General features: G+C 51.1%; 1 protein-coding gene across 2 annotated transcripts in view; it reads left to right on the top strand.

The window, feature by feature from the left end:
- The window catches only part of CTIF (cap binding complex dependent translation initiation factor), a 210,614-nt gene that overhangs the window by 16,045 nt on the left and 171,326 nt on the right, over positions 1–23,243 (top strand). For both annotated transcript variants that reach the window (XM_028098331.2, XM_028098329.2), the window contains exons 3-4: positions 18,510–18,583; positions 19,855–19,959. In XM_028098331.2, coding sequence (XP_027954132.1) covers positions 18,510–18,583; positions 19,855–19,959 — 179 coding nt within the window. The remainder of the gene's footprint in view (positions 1–18,509; positions 18,584–19,854; positions 19,960–23,243) is intronic.

Raw genomic sequence — 23,243 nt, 5'->3', positions numbered from 1 at the left:
GAGGTTCGCCCATCAGCGTTGGTGATGGATCCCACAAACAGTGGGCCTCCTAGAGTTTGGGTGCTGGAGGGGCACTTGAGATCACTTCTGCTCCAGGTTTGCAGAGGACCTGGAGAGGCAGAATGTGGGGGTGAGGGGTCAGTACCCCCCCACCCCCGCCGCCAGCCATCTAGCTTCCTGTTCCCGGCTGGAGCCCGCTGCTTCTGTCCCTGCTGCTTGCCTGTGAGATCCCCATGGGGCACCCACACAGGTGTGGGGTGTGAGGCCAGGAGGAAAGAGGCAGCTGCTCTGGTGACCCTCAGGCCCCGTACACCCCCTCCTGGTCACCAACCTAGTTTTGCTGATACCTGCTTCCCTGGAAGACCATGGGACTGGAGGCTGAAAAAAACCCATCCATCCCCAGCGGTCAGCCCAGCCTCATGCTGTACCTGTCCAGAGAGATACGGGGAGCCTTTATTGGCTCCTGCACTCACTTGCTCCCAATTTCAGAGCAGCTACATTCACACATTGCCCTGAGCCCACTTGCTTGTGTCTGACTTCAAGCCCATGGCACTGATTAAATCAACTCATCTCTCTTTTGTCCTAAGCGAAGATGGTCAGTGGCCTCAGTTCTAGATCTTTCGTAGGCTGCCAGCCTTTGTACACCATGGTGTGGGGGATAGCTGCCCTCTCACACTACAAGACGTGTGTGTGTGTTGCATTGTTTCTTGGGCAGGAGGCCATAACGAGAACCCTGGGTTGGGGCTGTGGGTCAGGGAGGAGGCAGGAGACCCAGGTTCTCCTGTTTGCTCTGCCACAAACTTCGTAGAAATTATTTTCGTCCTCAGCTTCCTCCTATAAAAATCAGAGAACTCGATGGCCTCTGAGGGTTTGTCTAGCTTCTCTATGCCACTTTGTAACTGAAGTCCCCGGAGGTGTCATGACCTGACCCAGCTGGGACTTGAACCCAGGTCTCTCACCTGCCCCTCCCCGTATTTGGGCCCTTTTCCTTGCTTGACTGTAGTAGGTGTCCTTCCATGGAGGACTGTTGTCCCTGCCAGTAGACTGCCAGTGCTTGGTCAGGAACCCCGTGTTATCCTCCCTAAATCCTTCCAGCCATGGCCTGAGGCCCAGCACGTCAGGAGCACTGTCTGCCAATTCCCTACGTAAAGACTCCTTTAACTCTTCGCTGGCAAAGGCGGGCTTGGATCTGGGGACTCAAGAACCAGAAAGTTCCCGGAAGGGGTTGAAATTCTTAGACAGGGGACATAAGTGGCTGATAAATGAGAGACCAAAAAAGTAGCTCTCTTGTTATTTGGTCGGTAGGTATCTGGTGCTGGAATCTTCCCAGAATCTTCCTTTTTTCCTCTCTCTCTCCCTTTATCACCTTTTCTGGGCCCCTTCTTCCATTCTCTCTGGTCTCATTCTCTTGTCGCTCCCAATAGGATTCCAGGGGGCTGAGGATGACTTGCGCTCCCACTTGCCCCTCACCTGCCTCCCTCACCCCACGCTGTCCTTTCATGGCCAGGTTCACAGCCCTGGAGGACAGTGGGTGGGGAGTCGCCCAGACCGTAGGCTAATGGAGCAGGCCTGGGGGCCAGTGGGATGGGGCACCCTGGCACCACGAGCACCAGCTGACCCCCCAGTCCCACCTTCAGGAAGCAGTTGAACAGTTGGCTTGGGTAAGCGGGGTTAGACAAAATGAATGCAACTGAATTTAAAGAAGAAATCATAAAAGGCGCATATTTGATCGTTTCTTGGCAGGTGGAACTGAGACATAGGTTCATTATGGAGGAAGAACCCCAGGAAGGTAGAGATGGGGTCTGGTTAAAATAAACCTGGCTCAGGGCGCCTGGGTGGCTCAGTTGGTTGAGCGTCCGGCTCTTGATTTTGGTTCAGGTCATAACCTCAGGTCATGGAATCGAGCCCCGCATCAGGCTCTGCACTAAGCATGGAGCCTGCTTGGGATTCTCTCTGTCCCTCTCCCTCTGCCCCTTCCTCCCCACTCGCTCTCGCTGCCTCCCTCTCTCTTAAAAAAAAAAAATTTTTTGAAATTAAAATTTTAAATATACATATAAAAAAACCTGCCTCTCTTCACTGATGTGCGCAGAGGACGAGGCCTTTTTGGGAGGGGTCTCCTGGGTCACAAATTCATGTTGAATTAAACTGTTCCACATACATTTGGCTATCCCCTCAGCCAGCTGGTCTACCCTGAGATGAGCGCTAGGGCTGCCTCTATATCTCTGACCACCCCTGCCTAGGGCTTTACACACAGTAGTCACTCGGTTAAGACTCCTGAGACTGCACTGAGTTGGCCCAGGTCCAGTCCATGCAGTCAGTCTCTGGTGGACTCTGTTCCTCTCGCCACCAATTTTGCTGAGCTTTCTGAGGTCATTGGGATGGTGGAACAGCTCTGCCACCCCACATTCACCCCTAGGGGAGAATTTCAGAGGGAACTAAAGGTAGATTGAAATGGGTGGCTGGCTGAGCTGGCACTCCCCCTTAGCCACATGGGCCCAGGAAAGTGGGGACCAGCAGGAGGATGCTGAGGTTCTGCATTCTGCCCAGGGAGCTCTGTGCGGCAGGTCACAAACCGTGCCCTGAATGAGTAGCCCAGGTGCAGGCACCATTAGGGGATTAGCCGTGCACTGGGATTATATATTTTGTTATTTCAACTGATGTAAGGAGAAGGGGAAGGGAAAAACCCTTGCCCTCTCTGAGCCCTTTCAGAGACACAAAGTGGGTATAACCTAGGGCAGGCTGAGTCCCATGAGATGAGAGGAAGGGACTCAGAGGAAATTGGGCTATCTACCTGCCCACAATTGGGATTCAGCCGTATTGGGGAGTATTTGGTGTCTTGGCAGCCTCTTTCCAAGAGAGCTCATCCATCACCTAGTCACTTAGGAAGTTGTAGTCGTTTCCAGCTTTTCACTGTAGTAGGGGAATCATTGTGGAGATGATTTACAGGAAAGTAGCTGATCAGAAAGAGTGCAACCTGGTGCATTTAGAAAACGTCTCAAGGTGCCAGCATGGGATTTAGCATTCAGGGAAGAAAGCCAAAGGCATATGGAAGGTTGTGTGAGGTCAGGAGCTAGCAGCTCTTCTCTCTCTGCACAGAAGTGCCAAGGGAAGAAAATTAATGTGCACAACAGCAGCAGAGCGTCTGATTAGTCCTTGAGAAAGACTCCCTGACTGAAGAACTTGTTGGCCTGCAGTGTTGGCTGTTGAGCGAGGCAATGAAATCTTCACTGGGAGCCTGATGGGCACACTTCCTTATCGGGCAGTTTCATGCGGAGCCCTGGGAAAGGTGGGGGTGTGTTAGAAGTGATGTCTTTGAGTCCTGGCCAATGGCCTGGGGATCCCACATTACCTGAAATGATGAGAGAAGGGCATTCCCCTGTGCCATCATGATGTCCGCTAACAAATGGAGCCTCAGGAAGGAGTGAAAAGAGTCTTGTGCCAAGGGTCCAGAGAACCAGATGTTGATCCAGGTGTGGCACACATTTCAGCACCTCTTCTGCAAAATGATAGATTTCTCTGAACCTCTTTGGAAATCTGTTTCATTGTTTCTGCGTCTCCAGAAATGGCCAGTTGGATCCAGATAGCTGCTAAAAGTAGCAGCAAGTCTGGATTTTCCTAATTTCTCCACTGTTCCCTTACCCTCCCTAATACCTGTGCTAACCTGCAGCTGGGTTCATTCTAGATGCCAACATTGACTTAGACTCAAGAGATGGCAGGTGGTAGGTGGAGGTGAGCCTCAAATACATGGCTTACCTCTGACCCATAGGAAAGGGTAAAAGGAGTTTTCTGCCAGTCATCTTGTTGCCCTCGGTAATTATAGTATTTGGTTCCGTGCCAGTTAAACTCATTAATACAAATGATATCTTAGTAGAAGTACCTAGATTTTTACTCAGCCTCTGTGGATATTTAAGAAATATCATGTTCATGGCACTTCTATTTAGTTAGTATTTATTGAGTATCTGCTGTGAGCTTGGCAGACACAGATGAGCTGGAGCCTTTGGGCTCATTACCTGTTTGTGGAGTAGAGGCTACTTAACATGGAGGATATACAAGGCACTCAGTTAAGTCCCCCAAAGATATTTCCTGACCACAGATACTGTGGTCATTCCAAAGTGGTCCTTTTGGTCTCTGTGGGTAGAGAGATGCCGTATAGGACATGAGACCTGATCTGTGCTCTCAGGAATGGTTAGGATGCTTGACCAGACAGAACGGAAGAGAGAAGAGGGTGAAGAGAGAAGAAATGGTGTTCACAAGGCTTGAAGTTGGGTGCAATATTGGGATGTTAGGGCAGCAGGAGAGAGTACACCTGGAGTGGGTGGTTTGTGTTGGGGTTACAGGAGTATTGGGAATGAGGGTGGTAGATGCGGCGCTGTCTGTGCACTCAGCTGAGATGCTGGAACTGCTGTCCAACCCCACCCCTGCTTGTGTACCTTGTATATCTTCTGTTGTCTCTGGTGTTCCATCCAGGTAAAGTCTGTCCCCTTGTATCAGTCAGGATAGCCTAGGTCATGCTGCAGCAACAAACAGCCTTGAATCTCGGTAACCGTAAACAACCCACCCAAGACCCAGCTTGATGGAGCAGTTGCCATTCTCAGCAGTCACCGGGATAGAGGGAGGAGGACCACTGGAGGGTCTTGCAGTGGCAAGTCAACACTCCAACCCAGATATAATACACATCACTTCCCCTCTTAGCTTGTGGCCTAGAACCGGTCACATGGCTCCACCCAATCATGAGCACCCCACAAAGTATAATCCTACTATGTGCCTGGAATTCAGGAAGCCAGAACTATTTGGTGACTGGCTAGAATAACTATCACATGCACCGCCTCTAATAGACGCTCCCCAGGAGCTGGAGCTGACCTCTTCCTCCCACATCAGACCCAGAGCCCCTAAAACATCATGGGCTCTCAGGATGACCAGGAGCTCAGAGGTCACCGGATCCAACCCCTCACCCGTCAGTGCAGGAGCCCCCTCATATGGCTGTTGAGATGCTGGACATTTCCAGTAATGGGGAGCTCACTCCTCCAAAAGGCATCTCAGAACATTGTTAGGCAGCTCCATTGATTAGAACGTGTTTCTCTGATTTAGCCCCAAACCACCTCTCCAAGCTCCAGCTGATGGTTTTAGTTTTACCTCCTTTGTCCACGGCTGTTTAGTCTCTCCCATAGCAGTCCAGCATGGCGAGTGTGTGTTTTAAGGTAAATATCCTCATTCCTGCAGCTGTTTCCCTTTGTCATGGTCGAGTTGGTTCGTTCCTCTGTTTATTTATTGGTTTTTTCACACATTGATCCTATCAGCACGTCATCATGGAGGGCAGCTTGCTGGGAAGAAGAATGGTGAAGGTGATAGGCGCAGTCTCTGTTTACATAGAGGTTAGAGAGGAAAGACAGACACTTACACTGCAGTGCTGAGATGTCTGGCACATGACCTGATGGTTCTTAGGTCCTGTCCCATCCTACGGACTATTATTCCTACTAATAAGCCTCCCCGAACCAAACACAGTCCTGTTGGCATGATCTGATTCTGCAGACTCTGGTGCTGCCAGCATGTGAGCTTCTGTTTTCCAGAAGATACCACCTATCCCTGTCCTCAGGGTGCCTTCTGGCTCCAGCTCACCTGAAGGAACCAGGCTACAACATTTAAAACAGTAGCGATGGTTGATTTGTAGGGAAACAGTCAGCAGCCATCCATTGAGCCCCTGCGGTCATTAGTATGAGCCATGCGGCATGGACTCTGTCCTCAGAGAACCTGGAATCTGCTTAGAGATATAAGACTTTCTCTAGTGGAAAAGCAACAGTCCAGAGCAGCATGGGAATACACGCAGGAGTGGGGCTGGTGTCTGCGGGGGACCTTGCAGCGGGCAGAGGAGGTCAGATGCACAGGCATAAGAGCGGAGGTGCCAGGCTGTCATGGTAACAGCACTGGACTGAGAGCAAGGAGACATGAGTTCTAGCCTCTGTACCTCTGACTTACTATACAATGGTGAGACACATCATCTTGCAGTAGCCTGTTTCCCTCTGAAAAATGAGATGATCTAGACTTAAGGCCATCAGAATATTTTGTTAAAAATATGGACCTAGATTTCTGCTTTGGGAAGATGGAGTAGATGTTCGTTTTTATATTCCTTCTGCTAAGGACAACTAAAATCCTGGACATTCTGTGTAAAACAAACATAAGATTCTGAAAGGTAGAGATAAGAAGGCAGACCAGCTCGGGTTTGGGGGACCCAAGCAAGGACACAGTCATGACTTCCCTGGGTTTCCTTTTTACAGGTTTGAGTGCAGGTTTTTGTGTGAACATAAGTTTTCATTTCTCTGGGATAAACACCCGTGAGTAAAACCAGAAAGTAAAACACCTAAGAGTAAAAACATCCCAGACTTGGGGCCAAAGAAGGAGGTAACCAGGAAATGGCAGTGGACACAGATTTTTAAAGTCCCAATAAAAGTCTGTGCTCTCTAAGCAAAGGTCCAGACAAAGGGCAAACTATCAAGATAGAAAAGTTTTAGACAATAACTGCTCTACTCCAGCCAAGTAGCACACAGCAAAGTGTGGCCCCACCCTCACCCACACCAGCAAAGACCCACTGGGAGTCTAGACTGCCACTCTCAGAGGGTTGTAGTGAGCCCTCCCGCCCCTCCTGGGGTGGTTGTCAGAAAAGGCCAGGCAGGAAGCTGAGACTTCCATCCCTGCCAGCTCGTAAGTAGGACCCCTAGCACTCCATGGCATTATTAGAGACCGTGTGGGGGCCTGGACTTCCACCCCCACTCAGCAGCTTTGAGGCACCCCTCCTCTCCCTGGTGGGTTGTGTCAGAGGAAATTTTAATAGAAAACTGGACTTCCACCGTTGCCCAGTGGTAATGAGACCACCCCCATGGCAGGGTCCCTGGGGACCCTGTGGAGTCCTAGAACTCCCACCTAGAATTCCCACCTCCTAGCCGTGATAAGTGTACCCCCGGACTTCTGCCTCCACTGGGAGTACTGAGGCTGTGCCCCCCGCCTTTCCCTGCCAGAGTGTTATCACAAAAAGCCAGTTAAAACAGAAGACTTAAATACAGTTCAGGGTCTCATAACATAACATGGAAGTGTCCTTATTGCAATAAAAAAAATCATTTGTCTTACTAAGAACCAGAAACATTTCAAACTAAATGGAGAAAAGACAATCAGTAGATGTCAACACTGAGATGAGAAATTGGACTTTATCAACATTAAAAACTTTGCTCTGGGAAAACCCCTGTTCAGAGGATGAAGAGACAAATTACAGAGAGGGAGAAAATTTTGCAAAACATGTATCTGACAAATGGACTAGTATCCAGAATATATAAAGAACTCCCCAAACTCAGCATGTAAAACAATGCAATTAGAAAATGGACAAAAGATATGAAGAGACATTTTTCCCTGAAGAGAGAGGATGTACAGATGGCAAAAAAAGCACACAAAAAGATGTGCAACATCATTAGCTGTAGGGGAAATGCAAATTAAAGCCACAATGAGAGGTTTCACACCTATCAAAATAGCTAATTTTAAAAAAATAGTGACAACACTGAATGCTGGTGAAGATACAGAGAAATTGGATCACTCTTACATAGCTGGTAGGAGTGTAAAGTGGTACAGCCATTCTGGAAAACAATTTGGCAGTTTCTTAAAAAACTGAACCTGCAAATACCATATGATCCAGCAGTTTTACTCCCGGGTGTTTATCCCAGAGAAGTGAAAACTTATGTTCACACAAAAACCTGTACTCAAATGTTTATAGCCACTTTATTCATAATAGCCCCAAACTGGAAACAACCCAGCTGTCCTTCAACAGGTGAACAGTTAAAAAAAGCTGTGGCAATCAGCAGTAAAAAGGAATCAGCTAGTGACACATGCCATAACCTGGGTGAATCTCCAGGGAATTATGCCGAGTAAAAAAAGCCGATCCCCCAAAGTTGCGTACTCTGATTCCATATATATAGCATTCTTGAAATGGCAAGATGATAGAAATGGGGACTAGGCTAGCTGTTACAGGGATTAGGGAAGGGAGGGGCAGAATGAAACGGTTTGGGTACAAAAGGGCAGCAGGTGGGAGCCTTGTGCTGATGGAAATGTTCTGCATCTTGACTGTATCAATGTCAATATCCTGGTTTTACTACCGAGCTATACTTTTACAAGTTTCCCCATGGGGGAAACTGAGTAAAGGGTACAGGGGATCCCTGCGTTATTTCTTAACAGCTAGATGTGAATCTACAGTTACCTAAAATAAAAGTTAATTTTTTTTTAAAGAGCAGAACCTTTTGTTTCATTAGAATCTTTCAGCGAAATCCCATAAGGAAAACAAAAGGGGCAAAACTGCTTGGTGAGGCGGGGGAAGGAGGAGCCCACCTGCTGTCTCTCCCACTTCATCTACCTCATTGCTCTGGGAGCACCTCTGTAGAAGCCCCGGGTCACCCCTGAGACCCAGTGATCTCTCAGTTCCTTTCCTCCCTCGCCTTCTATGGTTCTGAGTCTGGGGCTGGCAGTAGGGAGTATCCCTGGGGCCTGGGGAGCTTCAAGAAGGCCTAGTGAGGAGCCTTGGAGGATGGGATCCTTTCCCTGCAGAGGGGCATGGGCAGCGTGGACAACTGGGGACAAGTGAATGGCCCCCATTATTTCAGCAGATGCTGAATAGGAAGCCAGCCAGAAGGGGCCTGTGGTGTGGCCCAGTCCAGGACAGTTTCAAATAACATGGCCATGTAAATCCGAAAGCACAAACTTAGTTAGCCAAAGAGAGTGGGCAGAAAGGATTGGATTCAGAGAAATATACTTGGTCACAGGCTTCACTCATTATCGCCCACATTTCCCTTTGGGTTTTAAATTCAAAGACAGTGGGGTCTAGTAGAGAAGGAAGGGACAGAATGAATGGATAGACAAGAAAGTTCCGGAATGAAAGGAATGGGCTTTCCTGCTCCTGAACTCAGCCCTGGTGCCATCCAGGAGGCCCTCTGTGCTGGTCACTGTTCTGCCCCAGTGATCCTTCTATTGTAGGGGCATTAAAATATTGCAGCGGGCGGGGGGCCGGGGGGCAGGAATCGCTCCTTGTCTCCCACCAGCATGTGGGATGCTGTCCTTGGTGCTGAACAAACATGCGCATACATGCACACGCACTCACACACGCACAAAATTACTACGACAGGACTGTTTCTCAAATTCTGGTTCAACTGGGAGCCTAAGAGGAGTTTCAGACCCGGCCTGTAGGAAGCCCCTGTTTGGGCCTGGCAGATGCCTTCAGGGGCCTTTGGTCTCAGTGTCTCATATGGTCCACCCCAACCTACGCCAGCTGGGAGTCACTGGTGCAGTCCAAAGACTCATCGTGCAGAGGCGACAGCACAGGTCTCAGTGTCTCATATGGTCCACCCCAACCTACGCCAGCTGGGAGTCACTGGTGCAGTCCAAAGACTCATCGTGCAGAGGGGACAGCACAGGTCCGAGGAGTCGAGCGACTCTCCTGAGCCCTCCAGGATGCAGCTCGCAGGCCTGCAACCCTGCTTTCCCCACTTTTAATCCAAACCATGTTGCTACTCGCAGGAAGTTTTCCTGAAGTCAAGTCCTGGAGCCCCTCTGTTCTCTCCCCCAAAACCAGCAACAGGGTTGGCAGGCATCATGTCAGGCGGTGCTTGACCACATGCCACCTTCCATTGTTCTCTTTGTTTCTGTGATTCCTGGTTGGGCGGTGAGACCTTCGAGGGCAGGGATGATAGCCTCAGGACTAGCACTGTGCTAGGCCACCTGTGGGTGATAGATCGGGGCTGAGGCAGGGGAGTTGGGGTGGGGTCCTTCGAGAGGAAAGAGAAAAATTTCTTCTGTGTCTAAAGGGATGGCCCTCCCAGTCAGCTACACTGGGAACCTGTGTCCTTGAAGTGAGAGAACCCACATGAGGGTCAGGCTTGCTGTTGGCCCTCCTGATGGACAGAATCTGTAGAAGAACATTCTACACTGAGAAGGGAAATGGACTGAGATAGTGAGCCCTCTGAGGAGCGGGGGCTCTACTGCCCTTTGCTTTCTGGTGTCCAGCACCAGGCTGTGTATACACAGCTGCTCCCCTACTGGACTTTCAGCTGTGGGAGGCCAGGACCAAAGGCTGGCCACCCCTGCCTCAGTGGCCCCTGGCACAGCGGACAAATAGCAAGCATACTGGGGAAGTCCAGACCAACATGCCCCAGCTTCCTCTAGCTGGAACTTCACCTGTGACCCTCCCAGGAATGGGGGCAGTCCTCCTGCTGCCGGATGTCCGATTCAGTCAGGTTCTGCTTAGTCTCTAAACCCTCGTAGCCTGGAATTGTCCACACCTACATACCCACACACATGCACATGCACGAGCAAAAACCACCCCGCAGTTGTATACTAATACAGCAAAGACGGCGGCACAGAGGAGGGTTTATTTTCCCACTGCTCCTGACTTAGCATATTTTTCTAGCGTGCAGTGATTCACTCCCACCTGGTTTCATTCACCCAGGCACAGAGCCCCCCCGCCCCCCGCCATCTTTATCCAGCCCAGCTCACACCCCCAGATGCCCCCTTCACTTCACTGCAGGCGGTTTACTCCCTCTGCCCGCACCACCTTCCCGGACGTGGGCGGAGATGGACTTGCAGAACCCAGCTGTCTTGGGGGAGGGGGATGGGTACCTTACTGCATTATAGCAATCCGTGCTGGGGTCATGGTTTATTTGGGTGATGGCGCTGCACGGTGCCACGGTTAAGAGCATAAACTCTGGGCCACACTGTCTACATTCCCATCCTGGGAACTAGCTCTCTGAACAGAAGTAGGTTCTGAGCCTCTGTTTTCTCATCAGTGGAATGGGGCTTCCTAAGGTTGTAACCGGTGTGAAGTGCTCAGAGGGTGGCCGGCACTCGGCGAGTGCTGCCTCAGTGCCTTTGCTCTTGTCATCGCCAGGAGTCCAGCCCCCCACCCCCAAGCTGGGGGTAGCTGTGCACACCTGCGGGGCCCTCAGAGGCAGCTCCAGTCTCCCTGCCCGTGGGCAGGCTGTTTCCTTTTCTTTTCCATGTGGTGTCAAGTGCTTGCTCATTATGTCTTTGTGCTCTGTTCTGAGAGCAGCATGGTTCACCCTGGCATGAGGCCCCCTAATTGCCAGGGAAAGGGGCTGTGAGGGATTCGGCAGCATTTAAGTGCTAAACACCATCCTCTGAAAGGGGTGGTTGCTCCTGATGAGGCTTCTCAGAACTTCGGCCTTGCAGCAGCCTGGGAGGCAGGGACCAGCCGAACCCCTGGCTGGGGCAGGGATGGGGCTCAGAGAAGAGCTGTGGCCACAGGAATGGCAAACTGGAGGATGTTCTTGAGGAAGCCAGCACAGTTTTGTGAGGGACTCTCAGTGCCCGGACACCCGAATCCTTGCTGAAAAGTATTTAGTGAATGATGCTGGGTCCCACAGCTAGGATGAGGGGGTGAGTGGGCAGAGGGATGCAACAAAAAAAGTGAAGCCAGGGTTCCCAGTTGAGGGGATGCAGAATCACTGGGGCAGAGGGTTAGAAGACTGTTTCCCAAAGTAGTTCTGTGGAACCCTGGTCCTGACCCCACCCCCCAAAAAACTCTGTGGAATAAAGAGGAAGGATGGGGTGGGTTTTGGCCAAAGGAGTTTGGGGAATACTGCATACTATACTGCCACCTACTTGAAGAGTCAATATCCATCCAAGGCCAATAAAGGCACTGAGAAGGTTTGCAGTAAAGTAATTTATTTAACAGTCTTTTACCCAGTGTATCCCAAACATTTGATGAGGGAACCTTTTTTTTTTTTGTCCCCCACAAAACCCTTCTAACATCCAGTGTTTCTAAAAGTGTGTTTCGTGGACCACCCCAGCTGCACTAAATTTAACCTAGCAATGCTCCTCTCTCCACGTGATTCTGATGCATATTGACATCTGAGAGCCAGTGGATTCGTGTTTCTAGAACGCCCCTGGGAAGCCCTGCAGCCGATGAGTGGGGAAACGCTGGATGTGCTGTGGGTTCCTGGGGCACAAGCTTCGAGGACACGGCAGAGGGGCAGAGAGGAGGGGTCTTGAGCTGGTTCCTGTCAGAAACAAAGACTGGGGGCAGGGAGGACATTTGTTTCTCTGAGTCCAGGAAGAGCACAGTGGTCCAAAGAGGAATATAATCCCATATCTTGGGCAGCCCAGTGTGGCCTCAGAGCCCGTGACGCTAACACCACGCGTTAACTTGTGTGCCAGGAAAGCCGACGCTTGAGAGCGCAGGGGGTGCCTGGGAACAAGCCAAGTCCTGGTCACCCTCTGCTCTGTCCTCTGCTTGTCCTTGCTTCTCACGTGGCTCCTCAGTGTGAGTAAGGGGTGGTTTGGAGAGTGAGGTGGATCTGGCTCCAGGTGGGAGGTTCCAGAAATCAGATTGCCGTCTGCCTGTCTGTGGGTCTGTCTGTCTGTAAGATCCTGCCTCTTTGTAACTTACAACCTACTTGGGCTCATGGATGAACCTCTCTGCAATCATAAGAGGGTTTGTGGAACAGATGGCATGTCTATTGAGGGTTGCAAGGTTTGAGGATTGGTGTCCAGAACTCGAGAAAGGGGGAATATCCAGACACTTCAAGGACTTAGACAGGATCTGAAGCCCCACGGCAAGGTGGCCTCATGGTCAGCTTGGATGCTGCCAGCACAGGGCTGGGGCGCTGGGGATGGGCGTGTGAAGCTCTTGGTTCCTGGTGGTCCAGTTTTGCTGTGGCACTCAGTCACTCTGCCGAGTGAGGCCTGGCCCCTCTGGGCAGTGCCCGGGCCACCACCTCTGCATTGACAAGGGACAGCAAAGGAAGGCTCAGCAGGTGAGGTTCTTCCCTTTCTGGGCTGAGATTTGATGGAGATTAATTTTGCTTCCAAGTGCCAGGCAGTGTCCAGCCCCTGTTGAGAAACGGTTGCATGCAGTGATTATATGCCTGTCACATTGCATTACAACAAGCTCTGAGGAAACATCCAGATTCTTGTTATATGCTGCAGTTATTGCGTCAAGTAGAGCGACAATAAATAGGGTCAGCCCCTGTGACCCAGACTTTCATTGTGAGCTTCTCTAGACTTGCCCTCTCACCTGTTAATGGGGTTACCTTCTGTCCCATTCTGCACAGACCGGCCAAACCTCTGGCCCACAGCCCTCGGCACCTCCAGCTCAGCGGCCTGAGGGCCCTCCTTCTTGCCCAGGGCCATCACCTCCTCTGGGGCTGCTGAGTGGCACAGGTCCGGGGTCCCCTCCACGTTATTCTTTTCCTGGCTGTGACCTTCCTATCCCTTCATCATAGTCGTTCTCTCTGCTGCCCACGTGCCTCGCTCTTCAGTGGCCTTGAATCCTAGGCTGGTAAATCGATCTTGACTTTCCCAGTCTGTGAATCAATCGTTCAGACTCGAAAGCAACAGGGTAGAGTCCATTTAATTGGTTGGCAGGCATTGGAGGCAAACCTCCTGTGTGCCTAGCTTGGCCACTGTGGAGGCCCAAGAAGAGAAGGTAGCTGTAGTCAAGGGGCTTACAAGTCTGGCTCCAGGTGTGAGGTTGGGCTCATGGATGGACCTTGAGGACATTATGCTGAGTGAAGTCAGCTAGTCACAAAAAGACAAAATACTGTATGATTCCACTCAGGTGAGGTATCAGAGTGGTGCAAATCATGGAGACAGAAAGTAGGAAGGTGGGGGCGGGGGAAGGGGGAGGGGAAATGGGGAGCTAGCATCCAGTGGGATTGGAGATCCAGTTTTACAGGGTGAGTGCTGGAGAAGGATGATGATGAGGGCTGCACAACCATGTGAACGTACTTAATGCCGCTGAACCGTATACTTGGAAATGGTTAAGATGGTAAATTTTATGTTGTGTGCATTTTATTTACCGCAGGAAAACAATTTGGGAAAAAAACTTACCTGGAAGATTTAGCTTTTTTTTTTTTTTACATTAATTTATGTATTTGAAAGAGAGAGAGAGAGAGCAAGTCGGGGGAAGGGCAGAGGGAGAGGGAGAGAGAGAATCTCCAGCAGACTCCCCGCTGAGCATGGAGCCTGACACGGGGCTCCCTGACATCATGACCTGAGCCAAAATCACAAGTCGGATGCTTAACCAACTGAGCCACCCAGGCACCCCAATATTTAACATTCTTATAAGGGAACCATGACAAATAACGGTCCCCTTAGGCTGAATTTGTCAGTGCCAGAGTCAGTTGGGTATTTAAAGCGTCAGGGATCAGGGAAAGAGACTTCGTCTGCTACTCTGAAGGACGGTGAACTTCACTCTGGGTGAGGTCTCAGACATGTACTTCGGAAGCAGAATTTATTTGTTTCTTTGATTTTGTTGTTTTTTGACCTTTGCATCTGAAATGCTCTACTACCCATGGAAGCTGGCTAGGTCGATAGAGCATGTGACTCTTGCTCAGGGTTGTGAGTTCAAGCCCCATGTTGGGCATGCAGCCTACTTAAAAAATTGTGAAATGCTCATGGATTATTGCGTTTGAGGCCTGGGCCCGCTAACATCTCAGGAGGCCTGGGGGCTGTCTCCTTGTGGGGGTTGATTGGAGTCTCTCTAGCCATGTGCAGTTTCAAAGTTGCATTTGAAGCAAGCCAGGCACCAGGAGTTGGGATGGGGAGGATGATGAAGCAACTCAAGAAGGGAGGGGGAGGGGGTGATATGGAACATTAGCAGTCAGCTGATTCGAGGACTGTAAATCATGCCATGATTGATTAGTGATGTCTGCCACTGATGGGAGACGGCTTGGCATCAGCGTGCGTGCCAGAAGAAACCCATCTGTAGCACACAGCATTGCACTCTCAGAGACCGCTTTACTTAAATACAAAGAATCTCAAGTCCAGACTTCACTGAGGTCACAAGGGAAGGTCACTGTGGCAAGAGGAAAACACAAGCTTGAGGAAGACAGTGGAAGTTTATTGAAGTGGAAGTCAGTTTGGCAGACACTTCTTAGGCAGTGAGCAAAGAGCCCTGGGGGACCAGGGAGGGGACCAGAGACCCTGCCAGCCAGGGTCTCTGATCTAGTGTAGGAGAGGGATCGCTAGATGGAGTGATGGAGTGAGGACTGCCACGGGTGGGCTCTGCTGCCACACGTCACCTGCTTGGGTGGTAAGTTCAGGACAGAGCAAGGTGACTGTAGTTTGGGAGGTGAGATGAGCTTCCTGGAGGAGCCAAGCTTTGAAGGAGAGGGGCAGGCGAGGAGCAGGTTGGGTTGGTAAGACACTGTCAGTAATGAAAGGGATTGCGGGAACGTGGGACGGGACAGGTGTGGGTAGGAAGCACCCAGTGCATAGAGCCGCCGTCTGGCACCATATGGAGAGGCTTATGGCCCTAAGTAAACGTGGTTGATTCACAGGAGGATTGTGGCACAGTGGGAGGAGAAGGAGCTCTCAGGGCACGGGGGGAGGAAAAAGTTTTGTCACTTAGAACCTAGGGCTTCTGGCTGGTGGTGCCACTGGGAGGGGCCAGTCCCCATTTTACTGATAAGGTCTGAGGTCATGCACCACTCCCCTTTTTCCCTCAGCACCCCACTGACTGCCCTCCCTTTTCCCTACACCCCCTCATTGTCTCCCGCTGGTGTCTGTGAGGGGCCGAGCACTTGGGCCCCTCTGCTGGGGGGCTGGGCTACTCAACCTTTCCACCAGCCAGTGTGTTCCCTTTCCTTCAGACTGATTAAAGGCTGAAATGCACCTGCAAACTCCTCACTCTCCCTGGAAACTAGGTTGGTTTCCACGTGAGGGGCTGGTGAGTCGGGCGTGCTGAGTATGATGCAGTAAGGGAGGAGAGTGTGCTCACCAGCTCTGACCAACGTGAAGAAAATGAGGAGAATCAAAAACAAAACCAAACCCCCACATCATAGGCCTTCTCTGTCAAGGTGCTGGTATCTCCGTTTGCTGGGAGAAGCACAGGGGTGGGGTCACTGAGCCTGCTTCAGGTTCATTTCTCGTCCACTGGGGCTTTTGTTCAGCAGGCTCTGGGGCGATGTTGGCTGTGGTCTGCAGGGGAGTGGCCACCAAAGAAGATAGTAGATGGGGCTTTTCAGGGGCTGGCTCCTGGGGAGGTGGATGTTGGGAGTCAGGGACCAGCCCCAGCTGGCCTGGATCTGGGCTTGTCTGCCCAGGCTGCTGTGTTTGTAGGATTTGGGAGACCCTAGCCCTCAGGTGTTTGGTGTGACTATGAGGACAGGAGAAGGTCATGGGGTTGGGGCAGGGGCAAATGCTGACTGCAGGAGGAAGGGACACAACTGACCACCATCACAAAGGGAGTTTGTAGAGAGATGGGTGGTTGATTGCCATATTATTTTGCTAGGGCTCCTTGATTTCACGCTTCTGACCCCCAAACTGGGTCAACCTAGTGAAAGGTATTGTCATCCCGTGGTTCTGGAGTCCAGAACTCTGAAATCAGGGTGTTGGAAGAGCCATGTATCTCTGTGAAGGCACCAAGGAAGGATCTGGTCCAGGTCTCTCTCCCAGCTCCCAGTGGTTCCTTGGCTTGTGGCAGCATGACTCCGATTTCCCCATGGCGTCCTCCCTCTGTGCGTGTCTATCTCTGTGTCCAAATTTCCTCTTTTTATGAGACCAGTCATATTGCATTAGGGCCCACACATACGACCTCATCTTAACTAATTCCATCTGCAACCACCCTATTCCCAAATAGAGTCACATTCTGAGTACTGGGGGTTAGAACTTCAACATACGCATTGGAGGGGGGCCACCATGGAAGCCCAACAATCACTGAGGAATACTTGTGGGGCTCCTAGGAAGTCCTGGCCAGGACAGAGTGGAGACAGTTGGAGACCACCAACCCACCCAGGGCTTGGGGCTCCTGGACACTCCCCAGGCGGCTGTGCTCCCTAGAGGCCCTAAAGTTACCTAGAACGTCCTGTTGTGTCCTACCCTTCCCACACTCTGTCCCCTTTGCCAGGATGACCCTGTCCCTGCTTTTTCCTCTGCTTGCCTGGCCCTCCTGAATACTTGCAACCCCTGCCCAGGAAAGTTGTCTGTGCTACTGTGGCCCCTTGAATCAGTGTACATATCACACTGTCTTGTAATTACTTATTACATGTGTGTCATCATACACCATTCTTTGCAGGTAGGGCCTGTGACTTTTCTACTTCTGTGTCTTCAGTGTCTGGCCAGGCCTAGGTCCATGGATAGGTCTCAAAAGAAGATTGTCCAGTGTAGGAACTAAAGGACCTGAGACATGGCAGGTTTGGGGAGAGATTGGTCATAAAGACAGGGAATACTACCAGGAATCTAACCAGGAGGTCCTAACACACATGGAAAATAGTGCACATATCACGTGCATACAGTTCAGTGGATTTTCACAAGCTGAACACATTTTTGTAACCAGCACCCAGATCAAGAAACAGAACATTACCAGCCCCTACCCCATACCCCCTCTGGGGTCCCCTTCCAGGTACTATCTGAATTCTGTCTCCACAGGTTAGTTTGCCTGCTCTCGAACTTTATGTAAATTGAATCATAGAGTTGGTACTTTTTTGTGTCTAGGTTCTTTTGTTCTACTTTGTGTTCGGAGGAATTTACTTATGCTGTTGTATGTTGTTTTAATGTGTTCATTCTCCTGGCTGGGTAAAATTCCAGTATGTGAATTATACCACAATTTATGTGTCTGGTCAACTGCTGGTAAGCATTTAGCTGGTTTCCAGTGTGGATGTGTTATGCATAGTCCTGCTCTGCACCTCTGTGCTTCATACTGTTAGTGAACATTTGTGCACATTTCAGTTGTGTTAGTACCTGGGCGTGACTTCTGGGTCATAAGGCATGCACACGCCCAGGTGTACTGGAGGTGGAAGCGTTGTTTGTAAAGAGTGTGATGATGAAAGTGGCCTGTAGGGGTAACGAGGGATGGATGACATCAGGAGTGAAGGCACGTTGCTGGAGAACTTGGGGAGATCGTCAGCCAAGGGGCAGAGAAGTCAAATTATAGAAACTGGATGGAATAAAGTGCTTTCTGTCTACGGGATGTATCATGTAGGGAACATTGGGGGGACGAAGACTGGAGCGGGTTGACTTAGAGAATTTAATCCCTGGTGTAGCCTTGGTCAATGGGGGCTTCTCAGTGCTGATTTTGGGAAGTGGGGGCTTAACTCCAGAGGAAGTCAGCACCTCCATATGGACCTGCTACCATGTCTGGCTTTGCAGAGCCTCTGTGCCTGGGAAGAAGGCACTGCTATAAGGCTGCAGCTCAATAGCGTGGCAGCTTTGAGGACAGAGCCAGGGGCTGGGGGCAGCAGAGACCCAGGCTATTTCTGTACCTGACCGCACAGGTGTCAGACACCATCGAAGGGAGGGCCTGTGCCTGGGGGTATGCCAGGGGTCCTTATGACTCTTACTGGGCGCACCAGCCAGGATGCTCACTCCAGTGGCTCTCTCCAGCCCACAGGCTGCCCAGAATGACCACCCGAGGCGGGAGAGGGAAGGCCTCTGCAGCCCTTTCTGGGAATGGGCCTTTGCCCACTTGTTCTCAGTGTCCTGACCTAGCAAATAATACCACCCTTCTCATCCCCTGTTTCTTCCAGAATGGCAGCAAAGACAACTCTCTGGACATGCTGGGCACGGATATCTGGGCTGCCAACACCTTTGATTCCTTCAGGTAAGCTCCTCTTGCTCTTGTCTGTGCCATATGCCTCTGGCTGGGATGCCAGCTTCTTGTCCTTATAGAAGCGCCGTGGGGTCTTTAGAAGTTGAGTAAATGGTGAGTGTTCACTGATCAAGAAGTGGAGAGAAACAAAGAGGGGGTGAAGTAGAAGGGATGAGACTGCTGAGGAAGGAGGTCAGAGAGAGAGAGAAGGAGATGGAAGGAAGGAAAATGAGGGGAGAGCGTCCAAAGGAAAGAGAAAAAGAGAAGGGTGAGGAGGCTGAGAGAGGGTTAAGAAGGGGAAAGAGAAGACATGCTAACGGTCCACCCACAGGGAAGAGGGCAAGAAGGCAGAGGAGTGGACCAGTGGTTGGAAGAGCAAAGGAGAATGGCGCGTGGCACACGCCAGGCAGCCTGTGTTAGAGCCAGGGACAGATGGCTGTGACTGCAGTTACCCGCCCCCCCGCCCCACTCCCGGGGTCATAGGCATTGGGGGAGATGGCTGCAGGGAGGTCTGGAGGAAGGAAGGGTTGTCAGTGGTTCAGATTCTAGAAGGTTCCTGATGGGCCAGGTTGGAAGAACAGGTATTGGCCAGGGTTACCTCAGTATGTGGGGATGGTGCCCCTGAAAGTTTTGCTGATGGGTACCTACCGTATGTTCACTCCTCTGGAGAGTGATGGCTTCGAACTATGGATGGCAGTGGCCCTTTAGCTCTACTCTGTCCCTGGCTTGGAGCTGGCCGACACTGGGCGTGCTCCAGGCACACCCCTAGTCAGACTCAGAACGGAAGCACCATGGTCTCCTGGGACTGAGGCTGGTGGCAGCCAGCCTCCTGCCGTGTTGACTTGCCTCATCTACCTCGGGGCTGCCTTGCCGCCATTTTGAGCTGCTATCAGAAGCTTCAGGTTTTTGGCCTCCTTTTTCTCCAGCCTTCCTCAAATGTAGGTGTGAAAGCAAACTCTGAAGTGTTTTAGGGGACCGCTGTAGGGTAGGCATCAGACCGACACTTGTGTTTTATAGGCCCGCATTATTGCGCAGCGGCGTTGAGTGGAGGTGGGGGCTTCACACGCAGCTTCCTGCCCCTTTGTCTGTGAGCACAGAGCTGACACCACAGCCTCCATTCCAAGTGAGGGGTCTCTGTCCACCCTGCCCTTGGCTAGTGGGGGCCCTCCCCGTCCAGCCCACCTCTTTGTGAGGACACTCCCTGTGTCCGCCTGTCTGGTCCCCATCAGTAACTGGGCTGGTCACCCCCTTACGTCACTTCCTCACCTTTTCGCGTCCTCTAGTGGTGCCACCTGGGACCTGCAGCCTGAAAAGCTGGACTTCACCCAGTTCCACCGGAAGCTGAGACACACGCCCAAGCAGCCCTTGCCACATATCGACCGGGAAGGGTAAGGAGTGACGAGGGGCTCTTACATGGGGGTGGGTGGGGTTGCTGCCATCCTGGGGTCGAGAGGGGCCTTCCCCTGGGCAGGCAGGCATCTCTGCTGAACTGGGGACACATAGGTGGCTGATGTCCAGAGAGGCTCTCCACCTAGAACTACAGGCTCACTGGCCTCTCTCCAGAATCCCTCCACGCTTCCCTGCCCAGCCCCCTGCATCCGCAGCCCCTGCTCCTCTTTGTGACCGCCGCAGCTCTGCTTGTCAGCCATTGAGTGCAGTGGGTCTCACATTTGATCAGGACCCCTGGGAGACTTATCAAAACAGCCAGAACATCCTAAACTCCGATTCAGAAGTTCTGGGGTGGGGCCTGAGAATGTGCATTCCTAACAAGTTCCCAGGGGATGCTTGTGTTGCTGGTCCAGGGACCCCACCTTGAGAACCACTGGTGTAGTGTTTGATTTTATACTGCGTTGTCTCATCCTCTGCTTTTTTCGTGTTTCAGTGTTGCCTTGTTCTCTTAATGACGTGTCTGGGCCTGGGCTGACCTCAGGACAGCGATGTGACTGACACAGGGGATGAGACAGAGGGGGGTTTTTTTCCCTTTCTTTTTAAAATGCTTGTTATTTACTTAGAATTCATATAACAACACATTAACGATTTTAAAGTGTTCAATTTAGTTTCGTTGTGTATTTTCATAATATGGGGTAGCTACCACCTCCCTGTAGTTCCAAAACCTTTTCAACGCCCCAGAATAGAATCAGATCCACTAAGCAGTTACACCCCAGCCCCCTCTTATACCTGGCAACCACCCATGTGCTTTCTGTTTCTGTGAATTTACCTCTTCCAGATATTTATAGAAATGGGATCATATGTGGTCTTTGGGCTCTGGCTTCTTTCACTCAGCATATTTTTGAGGTTCATCCACGTTGTAGCATCTATCAGCACTTCATCCCTTTTTGTGGCTGCATAATATTCCGTCACATGGCTCTGTCCCTGTTTGTTCATCCATTCATCTGCTAATGGGCGTTTGGGTTCTTTCCACGCTCTGGCTATTGTGAATGATTCTACAATGAACATTCGTGTACAAGTATTTGTTTCAGTCCCTGTTTTCAATTCTTTGGGGTATGAGCCTGGGGATGAAATTGCTGAGTCATGCGGTCCAATTCTGACACCAGTTCTGAAGTGTGTGTGGTTTTTTTCCCCAACACCACCAAGCAGTTTTCTGGTATCAGCTGAGTATCCTGCAATTTGGCTCAATTCTGACACCATCTACCTGGAAAAAAGTGTCAGACCCCACAGGTTGAGAATTCAGTCCTACACATTGTGCCCTCCCTGCACTGCAGACGCCAGTCAAGAGGCCAGGCTGTCACCTGTACTTCAGATCTCTGGCTCTAGATTGGGGGTTCCAGTGACCCACTCCATGACTTCTATTGATTTGCTGGGGGTGGAGGTGCATGGGAGTTGGGAAAACACTGTACTCAGTAGATGACTGGTTTATATAAAAGGATGTAACTCAGGAACAGCCACATGGAAGAGAGGCATAGGACGAGGGATGGGGAAGGTGCCGAGCTTCATGCCCTGTCCAGAGTGCCACTCTCCCGGAATCTCCCCGTGCTCTCCAGCCCGACGCTCTCCAAAGCCTCTCCTTTTGGGCTTTTGTGGAGGCTTCATTACACAGGAGTGATTGATCGAATCATTGGCCACTGGCGATTGATTCCAACTTCAGCCCCTCTCCCCTCCCTGGAGGTCAGAGTCGGGACTGGAAGTTCTAACCCTCCATCATATAGTTGGGTCCCCTGCCAAGTAGCCCGCTCCCTTAGGTTCCCTAGGTGTTTTTGCAAAAGTCGCTTCATTAACACAACAAAAGACACCTTGATCTCTGTCTTGGCTTAAGAAATTCCAGGGATTTTAGGAATTCTGTACCAGGACTGGGGACACAGACCAAATATATCTTACATAAATCACAATACCACACATGGTAATTCCATGTTTTAAGTTTTTGAGGAAATGGCCAAATGATTTTCCACGAAGGCTGAATATTCTGCATTCCTACCAGCAATATTCAGGGTTGCTGATCTTTCCACATCTTAGCCAACACTGGTTGTTCTCCTTTTTTTTTTTTTTTTTTATTATGCCGATGGCTTTTACTTTTCCTTCCGATCCCTTCCTGTCCACTCCCGCCTCCCGTCACTGCAGATCTAAACATAACTGGTATTATTGGTTATATTAAACATAACTGCCTCTCACCTGCTCCCTACCCCACCCTAGTGGGCACCCCCTCTCTCGCCACCCTGGTCTCACCAGTGTCATGAACAACAGCCTAGGGAGGGAGATGCTCTCGTCCCTATTTCAGAGATGAGAGAAATGCAGCTCAGAGAGGCAGACTGACTTGCCCAAGTGGAAGAGCCATGATTTAAGGCCTTCTGACACCATCCAGTGCCCAGGTCACCATACCAGAGTATCTGTGAATCAGCTTAACCCCCTTAAAATTTCATGCAAAATCACGTGCTTGTATAAATTTTTCTGGGGAGAGACCCATCACTTGCCTCACACTCTCCCAGGAGACCCCAGCCTCTCACCACAGCTCCTTTTTCCATCATCCTTCCTGTGTGGGTTCCATCAGAACTTCCAAGAGCATTTTTTGCTTGGGTAGAGAGGGGAGATGGCCTTCAGCATGGAGGCGCCCTATTAGAATGGGATAGAGCAGAGGCGAGACCGGGCCTCCCCAGGTTCCTGGGGGATCGTGGGTGTATAGCATCCAGTGGCCACCTTGTGGGTGAGGCAGGAACTGTGTCATCCTTAGAGTCCAGCCATACTGGGGGCGGACTCCACGTGCCCAGCCACTGCAGCATCCCTTGGAAGCAGGGTACCAAGGTTGGTTGCCAAGGCTTCCTGCAGCCCATGTTTCCATGGAGGGACAGAAATCAGAGAAGGCTGTTGCCTTGGAAACTCTGTTGGCAGCAGTGACTCAGCTGGTTGGTAGCAACCTTCTGCCCTCCGAACCTGCAGTCCCTCCAGGGAGTTCAGAACCCCAGACAGGACGGTCTAGGAGGACAGCAGCCCTCCCTGCACACGGTCCCCTGCCGCCCGCAGGGGCTGCCGAGGCACCTGTGCTGAGCTAAGCTGGTGCATTGCGTGTGCTTGGAGCTCGGGGCCGCTGGGAGTCCAGAGGTGGGGGATAGTGTACGCGATCTGGGGGTGAGGGTGTCAGCCATTCCAGTCAGCCAGCAGTCCCCAGCTTCCACACCTCCCACTGCCATGGTGCATATGAAATACAGATGCAAGCCACTGG

The sequence above is a fragment of the Eumetopias jubatus genome, unplaced genomic scaffold (assembly GCF_037043125.1).
Source record: "Eumetopias jubatus isolate StellerSeaLion01/CBP00866 unplaced genomic scaffold, mEumJub1_p1.0 scaffold_16, whole genome shotgun sequence".
Classification (NCBI taxonomy): domain Eukaryota; kingdom Metazoa; phylum Chordata; class Mammalia; order Carnivora; family Otariidae; genus Eumetopias; species Eumetopias jubatus.
Note: the sequence above shows the minus strand (reverse complement) of the source record. Positions and strands in the feature narration are given on the sequence as shown.